The sequence below is a fragment of the Delphinapterus leucas genome, chromosome 6, assembly GCF_059928025.1.
Source record: "Delphinapterus leucas isolate spDelLeu-1000000601 "Yukka" chromosome 6, BTC_Dleu_Yukka2, whole genome shotgun sequence".
NCBI classification, from domain to species: Eukaryota; Metazoa; Chordata; class Mammalia; order Artiodactyla; family Monodontidae; genus Delphinapterus; species Delphinapterus leucas.
Genome location: NC_143134.1, coordinates 121,356,393 through 121,373,710, shown reverse-complemented (window position 1 = coordinate 121,373,710; position 17,318 = coordinate 121,356,393). Strand labels below are relative to the sequence as shown.

Below are 17,318 nucleotides of genomic sequence, written 5' to 3'. Positions count from 1 at the left end.
GAGGGGACCAGACCACCCTCGTATGCAAATCCCGAACCTCTACCCCACCCTCTGCACACCTGACAGGTCTGTGTAGGGGAATTCTTGCTAAAGTAAACAGGAAGAGCCTTTGCAATGAACTACACCATGGGGTCCTGCCCAGCAATACCCAGAGCCTGGGAGTCAAGGGATTTACCATTCCTTAAGGAGCCTCAGAGTCCTCTAGATTCACAGCGGAAGAGAGGAAACATCTGCAGGTGTCATTGGGAGGAAGGGTAGACAGAGACTCAAAGAAGAAGACTTGGATCAGGTATCCTGATCCCAGCTCTGCACTTGCTTGCTGGGTGACCTTGGGCAAGATGGCCAACCTCCCTGAGCCTCAGTTGCCTGCTCTGTAAAATGGGGTAATGACAGCTCCTTTGCAGAGGGCTAGGTGGGTTAGAGACGATGTATGGAAACCCTGAGCCCAGCTTGTTACCCGGAAGGGACTCATTCAGAAGTGTTCATTGTGGTGGGCCAGGGACGGGCTTAGTGCTGAAAGCTAGAGCCCAGAGGGAATTCCTTCTAGCAGAGCGGAAACTTACCCACAGATAACAGCCAGTCCAGGTTCAGTGGGTCCTGAGCTGTAAGCAGAGAGCCCGAAGAGCTCAGTTTAGAAGCAAGAGAAGACCTCTGGCTGGAATGACCAAGGGAGGCTTCCTGGAGGAGGCGGCATTTGAGCAGGCCTGTAGGATGGGCAGGATTTCAAGAGGGCACATTCATGGCCTACCAACACTAATCCTGTGTTAGGCCCTCCTCACTGCCGTATACTCGTGGCCTCAGGGGATCCTCCCAGCAACCCACAGGAAAGGATTGCTACGTTTACCATTTTATAGGGGAGGGGCCTCAGCCTGGAGTCAGCCAGCTAGTGAGGGACAGCACCAGGCTTAACTTAATCACACCTGCAAAGTCCCTTCTGCCTTATAACATTCACAGGTTCCAGGGGTTAGGACATGGATATCATCTTTGGGGGCCATTATTCTGCCTACCATGGTGATTCCATTAAGGACCTTGAGATGGGAAGGTTACCCTGGATGACCCAGATGGGCCTGATGTGATCACCAGGGTCCTTGCAAGAGGGGGGCAGGAAGGTCAAAAGCAGAGGAAGGAGGTGGGCTGATGGGAGGTCCAGGTGACGCACTTTGAAGATGGAGGAAGGGGCCACAAGCTGAGGGATGCAGGTGGCCTCTAAAAGCTGGGGAAGATGAGGAAACAGAACCTCCCCTGGGGCCTCCAGAGGGAATCAGCCCTGCCGATACCTTGACTTTTAGCCCCGTGAGACTCATTTTGGATTTCTGACCTCCACAACTGTAAGAGAATACGTGTGTGTGTGTGTGTGTGTGTGTGTGTGTTTAATGTTCTGGCTGTGCTCCTTGGCATGTGGGATCCTAGTGCCCCGACCAGGGATCAAACCCACGCCCCTTGCGTTGGAAGCACGGAGTCTTAATAAGTGGACCACAGGGAAGTCCCCCTTTGTGTTGTTTGAAGCCACCAAGTTTGCGGTGATCTGTTAGAGCAGCCACAGGAAACTGATACAGCCCCAGCTGCATCCACCTTGCCCTCGCCTGGGGTCTTGTCACACGGGTCTCTCATGCCTCTGTTTCAGCACTTTATCAGTTTGGTCCCCCAATGTGTCTGTGAGCGACTATGGAGATTTCTATGCTTTTCAAGCCTCCCCAGCATCCCTCCCCAGAGCCTTAGGCACTAGCTTGCACCCAGTATGTGTTTAAAAAATGGTGGCGATATGTAAGTAAATCTGTGTCTTTTATTTACAGCTGTTGAGAGGAACAGGCTTTTGACAGCAGTAACTGCTGGTTTCCCCGTGGTCTGACCGCAGAACTAGAACCCCCGTGGCCTGAGTGCCGTCAGGAGTGGGGAACAGCCAGCACGTTGGCTGAAGCAGAGGGGTTCTAGGTCTCCCACTGGGGCAGGAGACAGCTCTGACCACCCATGACAGCCAGAAAGGGGCCTGCTGAAAACCGAGCTGACCAGATCCCCGTGAGCAGCAGGCAGGGGGAGGATTTCTCTGTGGGTCCCAGCTCTGGTCTGTTCTTGGCATCGCAGTGCACCTGGGGCTACTCTGGCCTCCTGGGCTCTGCCCCGGGGGCAAGGCACCGAGCCCTTAGACCTGTAGACAACATCAACTCAGAAAAGATCCAGCTGCCACACTTTGCAGCAGGAGAATTGTTGGTCCAGAGAGGGAAAGTGACTTGCCCGAGGTCACACAGCAATTTCGTGAGTCTCAAAACAAGCTTGACGAGTCCCGTCCAGTGCTGCCTCCAGGAGACTGGGGATCTGGGTGTGCGAGGCTGGCCTCCCTCCAGGTGACACGATCTTGGGGCAGGCCGGTCAGGAGCTGGGAGCGGGGACAGCCTCACTTGAGGTTGTGCTGGCTCTCGCGGTGCCGCCGCAGGTCCACTTTACGCTGGAAGCCTTTGGTGCACAGCTCACAGCTGAAGGGCTTGAAGCCCGTGTGCTTCCGGCTGTGGGTGATGAGGTTGGAGCTCTGGCTGAAAGCCTTCCCACACACCTGGCACTTGTGTGGCTTCTCACCTGCGGGGCGGCAAGGACAGGGTCAGGGCCGTTTGGACCAGACCTGCTGCCCCAATGCCCTGCAGTTGTTCTCTGGAACTTTATTATGTTTTATCGCACGTTCACTTTAGAAAATAATTAGAAAAGGGAGACAGGAAAAATACAACTCTGACCACCCAACCCCTCGGCCAATTGTACCCCGGTTTTAAGGCAGGGACTGGGTCCACCTTGTTTATCAATGAAGCCCAGCACCTGGTACAGGACCCTGCACAAAAGAGGCACTGGCTAACAGCTGAGGAATGAATGAATGGGGAATGAATGAATGAATGAATGGAGGGATGAATGAATGGTTGGAAGAATGAGCGAATGGATGACCGAATGGGGAAAGAATGAATGGGGAAATGGATAAATGAATGGCTGGAAGGATGAATGAAAAAGTGACCAAATGGGGGAACAAATGAATGGATGGAGGAATGAATGACTGAATGACAGAGTGGGGAATGAAGGAATGGAGGAATGAAGGAATGGATGACTGAATGAGCATGAATGAATGGCTGGAGGGATGATGAATGAGTGACCAAACGGGGAATGGGTGAATGAGTGGGGGACCAAAAGGGTGAGTAGCAGCATGAATGAATGAATGACCAAATGGGAAATGAATGAATGTGGGAATGAAGGAATGAATGGCTGGAGGAATGAGTGAATGAAGGAATGATGAACGAAGGAGAAATTCACCTGCTGGTCTCACTTCTACACACAGATTATCAGTGTCCACATTCTGCTATTTCCTTCCAGTACTTTTTCTACGCAGTAAGTAACGCAGCGTACCCCGCCCTCCTGTTGGAGCGGGGTGTCCTCCCCTGTGTAACCTGACACCCCCATCCCTCCCCACCCGGGGCCTAAAGCCCGCACCTTTCAACAGTGAAAGGTTGGGTGCCCGCAGGCTCTGTCTGGGCCCTGGGGTAGGGGGCTTGGTGGGGGCGGGGTGGGGGGAGGGTCGGCGGACCCAGGCCGGGGAGGAGCTCTGCTGGGGCAGAGCGCGGGCCGCGGCCTCACCGGTGTGGATGTAGGTGTGTTTCTTCATGTCCGACTTCTGGTGGAAGCGTTTGCCGCAGAACTGGCAGGGGTAGGGCCGCGTGTCCGAGTGGATGAGCAGGTGGGTGGACAGGGTGGACGAGCGCTTGAAGGCCTTGCCACACATCCGGCACTCGAAGCTGCGCCCCTGCCGGAGGAAACGAGGCCCCGGGGGGTCAGGCACAGGTGGGGCCTCGCAACCCGGGACTGCCAGGCTGGTCGCGGGACTGGACCCGGCTGGGATCCCCTGAGGAACAGGACACTCCATTGGGGTGGCCTCGAGGATGGGGCCTGGAGGAGCAGGAACCAGGGACCCCCATTCCTGCCTCCTAGGAGGGGCCGAGGCCTGGCCCCTGAGTGGCCTCCTATTAGGGGATTTTTCCCTTGTGGTTTGTTTAAGCGGCTGAATTGGGGCCCAATTCTGGCTTCTGCCTCTTACTCGCCACGTGACCTTTGGCAAGTCATTTAACCTCCCTGGGACTCAGTTTCCCCATCTGTACATTGGGTCATCATGGGTAGTGACCTCAAAGGATCGTTGGGAGGACTGGAGGTCGGGAACTGAGCTGGCAACTGGCACGTGGCACATTCTAACCATCTTTTCCTGCGTTTCCCACCTGAGCTTTTATATCTACCCAGGTGTTAGCAACTCAGGTCAGTGTCAGGTGCTTTCCCTGGAATGGGATTCTGAGGAAGGGATTTCGGCATCAGGTAGGGCTAAGTGGGATGAGATGAACATTTAAGCCTGATTTCAAGATTCTAAGAGTCAAGGGTCTCAGAGGTGAGAAACCTGTCCTGACCACCCAGGAGGTGGGGTCATTCCTCAGCATCACAGACATCTCGCTGCCCCCGAAATCCCACCTGAGCTCTTAGCCTCTTCCAACTGTACATGAAGCCAGCTTGGTCCATCAGGGACTCAAATATGTTAAGGGCGGGTGATGGAGACCCAGAGCAGGGCGGCAGATAATGAGGGCCCCCCGATCTGTCACCTTCAGGGGCACAGAGAGAGACCCGCCGAAGCCCCCTAGGCTTCCTGGGGGGAGCACAGAGCAGGAGTGGGAAGTGAGGGTGCTGTGCTCAGCCGGCTGCCCACCTGGGAGTGGACGTGCGTGTGCTGCTCCAGGCTCACTGCATGGCCGAAGGTTTTGCCGCAGACGTTGCAGGCGAAGGGCCGGGTCCCACTGTGGGAGCGGCGGACGTGCACCTCGAGCCCATGTGGGGTGGAGAACACCTGCAGGAGGGGCAGAGCATGAGGCCCCGGGGGTGCAGAGAGGGAGAGGGCCGGGGTCCCACCTCTGCACCCAGCTAAGCCACAGGTGGGTGTACAGGAAAAGGAACACTGTATTGCCGATTCTGCTGCCATGTGCTGTGTGTCCTGGGAAGGTCCCTTTCCCTCTCTGCAGCTGGCTTTCCTGTCTACAGAATGGAGTCTGGGAGTGGGGATCTGGAAGGCCCCTCCTGGCCCTATCTGAAGGCTGAATGGCGGTTAAAAAGTGGGAGTTGGGCAGAGCCAGGTTTGAATGCTGGTTGTGATATCTACTTGCTGCGTGCTATTGGGTAAGTGACTCAACGTCTCTGAACCTTAGCCCTTCGTCCACCTCCCGGGGCTCATGCATGTCAAGTGCTTAGCACAGGGATGAGCACATGGTCAGGGCTCAATGAATGGTTATGAGGGTGAATGCTGTGAGTCCTTGATCCCACCAGAGGACCCAAGAGTCACATCACAGGGGGCACCCAGCTCTGAACACTTGCAGCTGCCAGGGTGCTGGAGAGGCGATGCAAGCAGGACCCGAGAGCCCACCCGCATCCCGGCCACCCACCTTGCTGCACTTGATGCAGTGGTATGCGTCCAAGCCCGGGGAGTAGTGGAGGCTAAAGTCCAAGGGCGGCTCAGTGCTGGGCACCAGAGGGCTGCCATACAGGCTGACGGAGCGCTCCAGGAAGGCAGACTGCATGGTGGAGGGGGCCTGCTGGTAGCTGTGCCCATAGGATGAAGCCAGGGCATCCCAGGAGAATCTGGGCTTGTAGAACGGGGGTGAGTCGGAGGATGGCGAGCCCTCATCCTGGGGTCGGGACGTCACAGCAGGCCCCTCTGTGGAGAGTGGGACATATACCTAGTGGTGACATTAAAAGCAGGGCACCCACTCCCCGCCACCCTCCACTGTGACCTCATGATGAGGCTTTGGTGTGTAGCCCCAATTATTTACTGGGGGGTGGTCTGGGTCCTCACTGTGGCTCCTTGGCTTTTCAGTCCAGAAATGTGCCCCAAACCCTGCAGAGTGCCCACCTCACCCACTACGTGGGCCTGTCCAGCTGCTTCCTCTGCCCCACCACACAGAAGCTCTCATGTGGGAATGAACTCCCCGTCCTGGAGGGATTCAAGCAGAAGCCTGAGAGCCCGGACTGTCGATCCTCCCTGACTCCACAACTCCGAGAGGCCCCACTTCCACAGGCCCATCCATCCTCCATTCCCCTTGCACCCGCTGGGGAGTGGCGGGGGTCCCCTGCTGGGTACCTGGGGCGGAGGCCATCCTGGTCATCAAGCTCTGGTCCAGCTCCAGCTCCGGCTCCCGTTTGAGGTCAGTCCAGTCCAGGCACTGGTTTGGGAACAGGGTGCTGAGGACAGGGTTGGTGCTCAGGACCTGGTCCCTGGCCACTGTGGGGAGACAAGACCGTCAGACTTCAGCTCTGGGAAGTCCGGAGGGACTGGGGGAAGGAGGGGCACTAGAGAGAGACCACTGCTGCCGCCCCTGGTTCTTCCCAGGATGGTGGGAGCAGCGTGGAGGCCAGGAGGAGACACCCGCCCTCCTCTTCCCCTCCCCTCCCCTCCCCTCCCCCCCTCCCCTCCCCCTCCCCTCCCCTCCCCTCCCCTCCCCTCCCCTCCCCTCCCGTCCCCTCCCCCTCCCCTCCCCTCCCCTCCCCTCCCCTCCCCTCCCCTCCCCTCCCCTCCCCCTCCCCTCCCCTCCACTCCCCCTCCCCTCCCCTCCCCTCCCCTCCCCTCCCCTCCCCCCTCCCCTCCCCTCCCCCTCCCCCCCACCGAGGAGAGCTCTCGGACCAGTCTCCGTTCTGAGCTCCCGCCCTCAGCCCTCGATCAGCCCTCGATCTGATTACGAGTCACACGTCAGCTGCTGAGGGCAGCGCCAGTCAGGATGCTCTCATCACCCCCATGGGGTGAGAAGAGATAGGTGCATTTATTCATTCATTCAACCCACATTTACTGAACTCCTCCTGCTTCCAGACTTGGAAGAGCGGCTATTTCCGGTGGGATGCTGCTGCACCCCCATCACATGGGCAGGGAGTCCTGGCGGGTACAGCAGAAGGCCAGCCCGGGCTGTGACTCACCAGGACCAAGGGCAGGAGGCCAGAGGAGTCCATCCTCCTGGGCACGAGGCTGGTGGTAGGTGTGAGCCTTCTTACTCTTCACCAGGAAGGAGCGTGGCATCGTCACCGGGTGCCCCACACCTATAGGGGGAGAAGACGAGAAAGTTTAGGAAGGACGAGAGGACGATACTCCTCTATATTTTAGGACCTCCTCCTAAAATCAAAATCCACTGTCCTGGTTTGAATACTGTCCCCCAAAGTTCACGTCCACCCAGAATCTGTGAATGTGACCTTATTTGAAAATAGGGTCTTTGTAGATGTAATCAAGTTAAGGTGATGTCACACTAGGTGCAGAGAAACCCTAAATCCAATGTGACAAGTGTATTTATAAGAAGAAGGAAACTTGGACACACAGACACAGACACGTGCAGGATGAAGGGCCACGTGGAGATGGGGGCAGAGATTTGGAGGGATGCGGCTTCAAGACAAGGATTGCTGGCAAACCAGAAGCTAGGAGACAAGCCTGAAACAGATGCTCCCTCAGAAACTCCAGAGGAGCTGACTTTGCTGACACCTTGATTTTGGATTTCTAGACTCCAGAACCCTGAATGAATACATCCCTGTTGTGTTAAGCCACCCAGTTTATGGTATTTTGTTACAGCGGCTACAAAGCCTAGTGTCCCTCACTCCTCTCTTGCTGGAAAACCAACACACCCACTTCTAGAAAACCCCAGGTCAGCCTGCCCCTGCTGCATGCCCTGAGTTACACTGGGAGCAGAGAAGGAAGGGCAGGGGTACCTCCATTTGTGAAACACTCTGCACCCTGCACCCAGAAAACTGCATCTGCATCCTGCTGGGGTCTGCATTCAGAGGCTGTGGAAAGTTGTGGTCTGAGCACAGGTTTTGGAGTCAGATGCTCATGGGTTAGAATCCCAGCTCACCCGCTGTGCAATTTGGGGTAGACGCTTAACCTCTCTGGGCCTATTACCTTTTCTGTAAGATGGTAATCCAGGCTGATGGTGCTGGTGAGTGCATAGTACGTGCTCAGCGCCTATCAGAGAGGAACCTGGCAGGTGGGCTGCAACGAGGGGGCCCACCTCAATCGCAAATCCACGTTATTGTGCAAGTTGGGTGCTGACGTAGCCAGAGCGGGGCTGCACCTTGTCCACAGCTCCAGCCCAGAATCTGGCCCACAGAGACGGAGGGGCTTTTCCTCTCTCCTCGTGGGTGGAGGGGATGGATGAGGTTCTATGTGGAGCTCGAGGCCTGAGAGGACCCCACTGGAGGCCTGAGGTCATTTTGTGCACAGGCAGGAAGAGGCCAATGTCCACCAACTCTAGGGACTGAGCACGGGGCAGCCCAGCCCAGGCCCATCACTGAACCCACAGGTCAGCGGGTTGGGGAGTGCGGAGCTGGACCAGCCTGACTACCCGGTACTCTTGGCTTCTGGTGCAGAGCCCTCTGGGGCAGAGAGTATCTCCTGCCCGCCGCCCCAACCCCCCAAAATGTTTCACATCCCTGCGCCCAGCCATGAGGCTCTCCTGAGGGCTCCCAGGAGACAGAGCATCTCCTGGTGGTCCTCTGTCCCCGCCACCCCCAGGCAGAAGCTCAGAGGAAATATTCAGCCGATGCCGGTGCTGATGGCAGCTCAGCTGGGCCCATTCCCCAGGCCTCAGAGGAGGAGCCCCCCACTCCTGGGCCAGCCCAGGCACCAGGCAAGGCTGCAGGCGTGATAGGGCCAAGCGCGGGGAAACAGATCGCGGGAAAAAGCTCTGAACAACAGCGAGGGCCTGGTTGATAAGGCCGTGGCCAAGGAGCCGGCTGGGAGCAGGCAGATTAGAGAGGGAGCTTGGAGCTCTGCCTTGGGAGCGGCCCTGGGAGCCACCCCTTCCCCAAGGGGATGACCCAGAGCAGGCAGAAGAGGTACCCACACCTGTGCCCAGACCTGCCCGCCCCTCTGGGGGCAGCAGGAGTTTGGGCCATGCCGCTCTGCCAGGGGCCATTCCAGGCCCAGCCTTCCTGAATGGAGGCCTCAGTGTCCGGATCTGCTAAATGGCGATCTCAAACCAACTTCCTGGGACTGCTGGGGAGAGAAAGGAACTTTATTTATTACAAACAATTGTGTAAAGGGCCCAGTGTGGTGCCTGGGCTGCTGGGGGGATGGAGGTACTCAGCCCACAGAGGAGAGGCTTTGGGAGGGCAGGCACTGCTTGGGTCCTGTCTGGTCTGGTGGCATCCCCAGTGCCTGACCCAAAGCCGGCACGCTCTATGGATGGGGTCAAGCCCTGACCAGGAGCCGAGACACGCTCCAGGCCCCTCCCCCGGGCCCTGAAATGAGGGCGTGGGACCTGATGGCCTCTGGGGTCCGGTCCAGCTGTCAGATTTTGACCACACGAGGCTTAGCCAGCCTGCTGTCCTCCGCAGGCTTGTGGGGCAGCTCTTATCTCCCAGGGACAGTGTTCTTCCTCATGCCTCCCCCTCTCCCCCCGCCCAGGGCTCCACACACTGCCCCTTCCTGCCCCCTTCTAACTCTTGGCTTCAGGAGCCCCCTGAAGAGGCCAGAGCCTGGGCAGAGCGAGAGGAGACCCTCACGTTCTGGGGGAGGGCCGGGTGGCTGGGTTCCCCTCGCCTTTTATTCTGGGGGGACCTCCGTAGCCATGATTTTTTAAAAACATAGTATTTTATTAGTCAATCAACTAGAACCAAAAGTAGGTATTAAAGCGGCTGAGCTAGAACACCAGGAAATACTTCTTGCAGCCTGGATCTGCAGAGCCTCAGCTCTGATAATCCTGGCTTGTGAGCTGAGTGGCTATTACTCCACTTTACAGAGGAGGAACTGAGGCTTAGAGACTGGCTCACAATCCCAGGGCAGAGTGAGGCGGAGCTGGACTTGGTCATCTGCCTCCCAGGCCTCCGTGCTCTTGGCTGTCAGACCATGGGGTGGGCTCTTGTTCAGGGCGGTGGCAACTGAGCTGACAAGCTAAGGAGGAAACCAGGACAGCGCATGAAGCTCCCCAGCGTGCACTGCGTCACTGAATCTGACACCCACTGGGGCAAGGGAAACAGTGATTGTCTTCCCGGGTCACGGGGGGAACCTGAGGCTGAGAGAGGCAAGTGGCTTGTCCAGGGCCTCACAGCAGAGCCAGACCCAGAGCCCCTGCTTGCTAGGACTTGACTCCTGGCCCCAAGCTCTGCCCATCTGCACCTGTGGTTCTTTCAACACCGGATGAAGACAGCCTGCCTGGAGCAGGGAGGAGAAGTCTCATTGGTGGGGCGAGATGGGGGACAAATCAAATTCCCCTGATCTTTGGACTCTTCCAGGATCCAGCAGGCCCCATCTAGGCTCGTGAGGAGTTTGGGGTGGAGAGGCAGGCGAGAGAACAGGCTTCTTTTAGGAAGCTTCAGTGATCCCTTGGGCTCAGAACCCAAGGAGACCCTAGAGGTCAGCTCATTGGAACCTGGCATGACAACACAATGGCTCTCTGGGGTTCAGAAGCAGGTACACAGGGGAGCAAGGGGGTCCCAGGAAGGTGATTCTCAGGGCCCACTCTAGTGATCCCCCCGGGGCCCCCAATCTCTTCCCCTTCCCTCCCTAGAACATTCTCTCCGCTAAGCCTGGCAAAGTGACAGTGGCGAAGCCATCAAGCTCACCGTGGAGGCCAAATGCACCCAGAGAACTTCCTTTTGACCCCTGTAAGCTGAGTTTAAAAAAAAAAAAAAAAAAGGAACCAATCACCTATACCGTAGTTAATTAACAACCACACGGTTTGATTCACACTAACCTGTCCTGAGAAAGAGCTACGAGCAGAGATTGTGTAAGAAGCCCAAGATTTCTTCATAACAGAGGCCTTGATGGTATCGGGCCTCCGGAAAGAGCCTCGCTGTTAATATCTCTTCAAAAACCCCCAATCCCCATAGAGGGTTCCCCGACCCTGAGTCAGAATCTCGGCCAGTACTTCTGAAGAGGGGCAGGCAGCCCCGCACCCTGACTCCCAGACGGAGCCAGAGCAGCAGGCCTGTGATTTCCGTGCAACGAGGCGCCTCCCGTGGGGCTGAATCGGATTCTGTGACCTTGAGCCTAACCACGTCAGCCGCCAACCTGGGGCTTGGTTTTCCTATCTCTCAGAAGGGACGGTTGGACTAAGAGATTTCTAAACTTCCCTTTTGCTCTAAAATCCCATGCTGGGGTTCGTTGACTTTTAGCACAGGACCGACCTACCTTGACTAAGAAACTCATCACTCGGGTTCCCTTTTTGGGAGGATTGAGTAAGACACTCCGTTGTTTCTCAGAGTCTGCTACAGAGGACCCTTTGGACTTCCTTTATGCTTAAAGACGCGACTCAAGGGGAAACACAAACAAACAAACAAAAAATCACCCTTTCCATGTAGGAGTCAGGGGACGTGAGCCCAGGTCCTTTTTGGGGCCCCAGCAGAGGGCAGTCATTACTTTTATTCAACATTTGGAAGGAGTTCTCAAATGTCTCTTCCTAAGTTCAGAGGATGCAATGTCAAAAAGAGGTGAATCCACCTCTGGGTATATAAAAGTATCGAAAGCAGGGACTTGAACAGATATTTGTACACCCAGGTTCATAGCAGTGTTATTCACAATAGCCAAAAGGTGGAAACAACCGATATGTCCATTAATGGATGAGTGCATAAACAAAATATAGTATAGACATAACAATGGAATATTATTCACTCTTCAAAAGGAAAGTGATCCTGACACACGCTACAACGTGGATGAACAATGAGGTCATTATGCCACTTGAAATTAAGCCAGACACCAAAGGATGAATACTGTAGGAGTCTACCTATGTGAGTTACCTAGAGTAGTCCAATTCAGAGACAGAAAGTAGGATGGTGGGGGCCAGGGGCTGGGGGGATGGGAGGACTGGGGAGTTCTTGTTTACGGGGGACAGAGTTTCAGTTTTTTGCAAGATGAAAGAAGTTCTATAAATGGACGGTGGTGACGGTAGCAGAGCAATGTGGATGTGCTTAATGCCACTGAACTGGCCACTTAAAAAATGATTAAAATGGTCCATTTCATGTTATGTGTATTTTACCTCAATAAAAACAAAAAGGAGTGTAGAGCAACTATACTCCAATAAAAATTAATTGAAAAAACAAAAACAAAACAAAAAGGAGTGAACAAAACATTTCCTGAGCATCTCTGAATTAGAGGTCAAAGCAGTTCCCATCGGTTTGAATTCCTGGAAACAAAGGAACAAAAACCACCCTCTAGACTGAGGAAGGGTAAAGTTTTCTGTTGTTTCTGAAAAGGGTTGAGAGGTTGTGTCACAGTGAAGCATCACATGTGATCAGGTTAGTTTTCCTGGGGGGGGGCAGATTGGCCCCAAAGGCTTCGGGATCCCTTGTACTCTCCAGGAGGACACCACCACCCAGTCTCCTGAAAGCCTTGAGAAAATGCTCTGCACTGGTTTTGAGTGACTCCATCAATCAAACCTAACCCAAGTATAACTCCCTGGTGGTCCCCAAGAACTTTCTGCTGGGAAACTGACATACCAACCCACAAATCTTTTTTTTTTTTTTTTTTTGGCCGAGTGGCTTGCAGGATGTTAGCTCCCCGACCAGGGATCGAACCCGTGCCCCCTGCAATGGAAGCACATAGCCCTAACCACTGGATCACCAGGGAATTCCCTCCGATCCCCAAATCTGAGTTGGAAGAAACCTCACACATCTTCTTATCCAAAAAATCCCTTCTGCACCACCTCTGAGGACAAGAAACTTGCCCCTTCTCTAAGACTGAAGTCTTCTACCCGTTGCCCACTAAGAAATGTGCAGAGGAGTGAGCCCGTGTGGGCAGGTGCAGCTCAGCTGGCTCCCACCAGATCCACGTCCAGAGACCAAAAATTACTTTGCACCTCCCACCATAGTATCTCATGAAAGCTGCGGACTTTCTTCCCAGCAAAACGTACACAGGCACATACCCACGGTGATTCAGTGGACTGCCCCCCTTAACAAGCCCTACGTTAGAGCAAGCACCTCTCCCCAGACGCCCAGACTCTAACTTGGCTTTTTCTTCAAAATTAGGTAGAAGAGGCTGAGGCACCACCTCCCCATCTCTTGTTCCTGGAGGCTGGGTGGGAGGGTGCTGTGGAGATGTCAGTCCCCTGCTCCCCTTAGGAGGCTCTGAATGTGAAGTGCCTCCCTCTCAAAGTGTCCCAGGAACTTTGGGGAAGGTCGCCTGGGACTGTGGGTGCTGAAGCTAAGACTTCCTTCAGAGTCCTCAATCCCACTCTCTTATTTCACAGCCAAAGAAAGGCTCAGAGTGCCCTGGGGACAGGGCCAGTCTGTCCCCGAAGACGGACACCAACTCAGGCACTTCCACCTGTGTCCTGCCTCGCCTGCCCAGGTCCCTGGGAGAGCTGGGGTGTGGGTATGACATCATGCAGGTAGGTGATCTCCGTCAGACTAAAATCAAATCTTCAAGGGGCGTTCATGGGACCTCCCTGGCGGTCCAGTGGTTAAGACTCCGCACTTCCACTGCAGGGGGCACGGGTTCCATCCCTGGTCAGGAAACTAAGATCCCGCATGCCATACGGCCAAAAAACAAAAGCAAAAATAACAACAACAACGAGTATACATGCACAATTGGCGGAAGGTAATTCCTCCAAAGGTACACGGGGGGCTCGCAGCATCTCAGAGGAGACTGTCTCCTTGCCACCTCTTCTCTGGGTTCAAGGACTAAAAGCCACCTCTCATAAAAGAGATTTTCCAGCCCACCTTAGTCTTCCTAGGACTGCCAAAGGGACTAGGTAAACTGCTTGGAAACGATCTAAGTCGGATATGCAAATTTCAAAAGAAGAGGCAGGGGCATTCTGCTCACTCACCTGTCCGGAGCTCCTCGTCCACGGTGGGAAGCTCGCTGCTCCCTCTGGGGATGGTGCCACCCGGTCAATTTGTGACTCTCTGCTCAAGTAGATACTTCTCCTTTCCCCCCCCTTCTCTCCGTGTGTGTGTGTGTGTGTGTGTGTGTGTGCGTGTGTTTCCTCTTCTGTTTCCCTACCTGATTTTCAATCTGATTACTTGTGTCAAAATCTGGCGGTGAAGGAACAGCCAATAGAGAGCGCGCCAGAGCTCTGGGCTGTATTTGCTTATCAAAGCTTTCCAGGAGCCAAGACTCTCCATTCTCTTCTCTAACCCGCCACTCCTGGAGCAGCACGCACTCTCCGGAAATTTTTAATAACATGTGGGTTTAAAAAGTAATGGCTAAATTATTAAATTTTAAAAATTGAAGTTAAAATAAAACATTTACTTATAAACCTGATTTTGTGTAGAGAACTCATAAGTTAGTCTCTTTCTTCCTTCCTCCCTTCCTTCTTTTTCTTTCTTTCTTTCTTTCTTTCTTTCTTTCTTTCTTTCTTTCTTCTTTCTTTCTTCCTTCTTCCTTTCTTTCTTTCTTCTTTCTTTCTTCCTTCTTTCTTTCTTTCTTTCTTCTTTCTTTCTTCCTTCTTCCTTTCTTTCTTTCTTTCTTTCTTTCTTCCTTCTTTCTTCCTTCCTTCCTTCTTTCTTTCTTTCTTTCTTTCTTTCTTTCTTTCTTTCTTTCTTTCTTTCTTTCCCTCTTTCCTCTCTCCTTCCCTCCTTCCTTTCTCCCTTTCCTTCTTCTCCTTCCTTCCCTCCCTCACTCCACGAGCTCAGCACTCAGCAACCCCAGCCTGGAGCATTCCCCTACAAAGCCCTTGGCTTGCGCTGCTGCAAACTGCTTTTAGAGGGGCCCCTCTTGTCCTTGCAGAGGTCGCCGTTGAGAAAAAAGTCAAATCCACGCTTTCCCAGACTTGACCCTAGAGCGAGCGGGGAGCAGCAGGTGTGATATTGAACGTGGGTGATTCCCGCATGTGCGGGACCCTCAGCCGCTCAGGCCCACGGGCAGGCTGCTCTCGGGTCCCAAGGCCCGCGTGTGCTGCCATCTGGTGGCCGCTGTGGAGTACTGGGAGGGCCGGGCGATGGGGGCTGCCTCCAGGTGTCCGTCACCAGCGGGAAGGCTGGGATGGCCAGTCTCGGACATTTCAGCCCACTGGGCACAGAAGCCACCTCCTTCTTCCTCCTCTGCCCCTCAAGCCTCCCCCAGCTTACGGGATGGCTGATTTATTTCAGGAGGTTTTGCATATGAGAACTCACAAAATAGAGCAGTGTTAGGCTGATTTGCATATGCACTGCAAGCCCAGAGCTGGAGAGATTATGTTTCCCTCCTAAAGAAAACAAGTTTGGCGACAGGAAGCCCCGACATAACTGAAGTCCAAGGTCCGACATGGAGAGAAAGGCGGGGTTTCGGGCAGGGTCTCACTGCTGCTGGGCCAGGCCATCGAGGGAGCTCCAGCCTGGGGGTCACCCTGGTCTGTGCGGTGCTGGTACTCTCTGGACCACAGGCCAAACACAGGAGACGACTGGTCTCTCTTCTTGGTGGACAGAGAGATTAGTGGAAACTCCTGGAATATTCTTTGGATGCTGCAGTTTGCCCATAGTCAACTGGAACTCTTTGTCATTATGCAAAGAATTCAAGGATGTTCAGAAAAATAAAAAATAATTAGAAAAATGATTACAGTAGAAAGAAAAAGAAAAATTAATTCAAGGACTTGCCCCTTAATTCACTTTGGTATACACACATGTCCACAGTTTGCTATTGTCAACCAGCAGGTCTTTTTCTCTTTTCACTGAATGTTATTTTGTTTCAGGACCTCCTAAATTCTCTTGTGGCTTTCATTAACATGTTTAATGATTTCACGGTTTTTCATGGCTTACCTTACTAATCACCTTCTCCATTCAGGGCATTTAGTTTGTGGGGTGCTTTCTAGTGTAAAGCTGCTGTATCAGGCACGTACAGTTCAGCTGTTGTTCTAAGATGTAGTCCCACTTAGGGTCCTTCTCTGCCCCCTTGAGTAACCAACTCAGGGACTCCTTTCCTAGACCAGGATCCCAGCCTGCAAGTAAAGACAGGCCTTCCCTGGAGCCACCTGGGAGCCCCTCTATGGGAGAGCACTGGCCAGGCCCCATGAGCACATCAGTTGAAGCCAGGAGGCCCCAGGCAGCCTCTCATACGCTCTTGCAGACTGAGACCTCCCAGCCTCTGGATCCCTTCCAGGGCTGCCTGCAGAGCCAACACCACTCCTCTTGGTAGGCAGCCCTGGAGATGAAATGCCTTCATTTAGACTCTTCCAAGGGCTAGGTCACATCAGCATCCTTGTGCCCATTCATTCATTCATTCGAGTTCTGTTGGTACCTTTCATGTGCCAGGTCTCTCCTTCTTCCCCCTTCCCTCCTCCCAGCTCGGGCTGCCAGAACAAGACACCACATACTGGGTGACTTAAACAGCATTTATTTCTCACAGAGGCTGGGAAGTCCAAGGTCAAGTTGCCAGTAGATTGAGTCTCTGGTGAGGACAAGCTTCCAGGCTTGTAGACAGCCGCCATCTTGCTGAGGCCTCACATGGCAGAGAGAGGACAAGCTCTGGTCTCTCTTCCCCCTCTTAAGAGGACACTAATCCCATCATGGGGGTCCCAACCTCATGACTCATCTAAACCTATCTCCCATCCAAAGGCCCCACCTCCAAATACCATCACATTCATTCATCAACATATGAATTTTGGGGAGACACAGACATTTGGTCCATTACATTCCCTTAGCTAATACATGTTTACTGAGTACCTACTAGGTACCAGATGCTAGGGTTTCAAACAAGAACCAGACAGGAGCCCTAGTGAGCTTCTTCTTTGTCTAGCAGGTGGGACAGAATACCCAGACATTTACAATTTGGGCTAATAAGTGCTGTGATGGGAATGTGGTTTGCATGTAAACAAGGAGCTTGGGGCATCGGGAAATGGACCCAGGAGAGTTAGTGAAGGAAGTGGCATCTAAGTTGATGCCAGGCTGAGTTGGTTGGGAGAAGGAAAGTAGGGAAGGATGTGCAAAGGACTGGAGGCCAGGACCTTCAGGGAAGTGACAGCAGCCAAGTTCAGTCTGAGTGGAGGGTGGCAACTGAAGGAAGGGGAGGGAAGGAGAGGACACTCGAGAGATGAGCCTAGAGAGGAAAGAAGGAGCACAATCAGGAAGATTCCTCCCTGGCTTAGAACCTTTAATGAGGGGCTTCCCTGGTGGCGCAGTGGTTGGGAGTCCGCCTGCCGATGCAGGGGACACGGGTTCGTGCCCCGGTCCGGGAAGATCCCACATGCCGCGGAGCGGCTGGGCCCGTGAGCCATGGCCGCTGAGCCTGCACGTCCGGAGCCTGTGCTCCACAACGGGAGAGGCCACAGCAGTGAGAGGCCCGTGCACCGCAAAAAAAAAAAAAGAAAACCTTTAAGGAGTTCCCTTTGCCCACAGGACAGAAATCTCAGCTTCAGAGAATAGCACTCAGTGTTTTC

The 17,318-nt window shown here is 54.1% G+C and overlaps 1 protein-coding gene across 3 annotated transcripts; it reads right to left on the bottom strand.

Annotated features, from left to right (window-relative positions):
* Positions 1–1,741: 1,741 nt before the first annotated feature.
* On the bottom strand, positions 1,742–13,911 carry GFI1B (growth factor independent 1B transcriptional repressor). Of its 3 annotated transcripts, none has more exons than XM_022578326.3 (7): positions 13,794–13,911; positions 6,964–7,083; positions 6,137–6,277; positions 5,442–5,713; positions 4,715–4,852; positions 3,607–3,871; positions 1,742–2,571 (listed from the first exon to the last, which is right to left on the bottom strand). In XM_022578326.3, exons 2-7 carry the CDS (start codon positions 7,061–7,063, stop codon positions 2,393–2,395), a joined length of 1,095 nt encoding a protein of 364 aa, XP_022434034.1. In that variant the 5' UTR covers positions 7,064–7,083; positions 13,794–13,911; the 3' UTR covers positions 1,742–2,392. The 3 variants fall into 3 exon arrangements, with proteins under 3 accessions (XP_022434034.1, XP_022434033.1, XP_022434036.1); XM_022578325.3 differs by lacking the exon at positions 13,794–13,911 and adding an exon at positions 7,741–8,474; XM_022578328.3 differs by having other exon boundaries at positions 1,743–2,571; positions 3,607–3,772; positions 13,794–13,910.
* Positions 13,912–17,318: the final 3,407 nt, after the last annotated feature.

What these genes read in the sequence shown, in the direction of transcription:
- GFI1B (XM_022578326.3), bottom strand. Translation starts at nt 7,063, where the DNA reads ATGCCACGCTCCTTCCTGGTGAAGAGTAAGAAGGCTCACACCTACCAC. An exon ending in GCCTCCTGCCCTTGGTCCTG is followed by an intron (nt 6,278 to 6,963) that starts GTGAGTCACAGC and finishes GTCTCCCCACAG; the next exon opens with TGGCCAGGGACCAGGTCCTG. An exon ending in ACTGCATCAAGTGCAGCAAG is followed by an intron (nt 4,853 to 5,441) that starts GTGGGTGGCCGG and finishes CCCCTCCTGCAG; the next exon opens with GTGTTCTCCACCCCACATGG.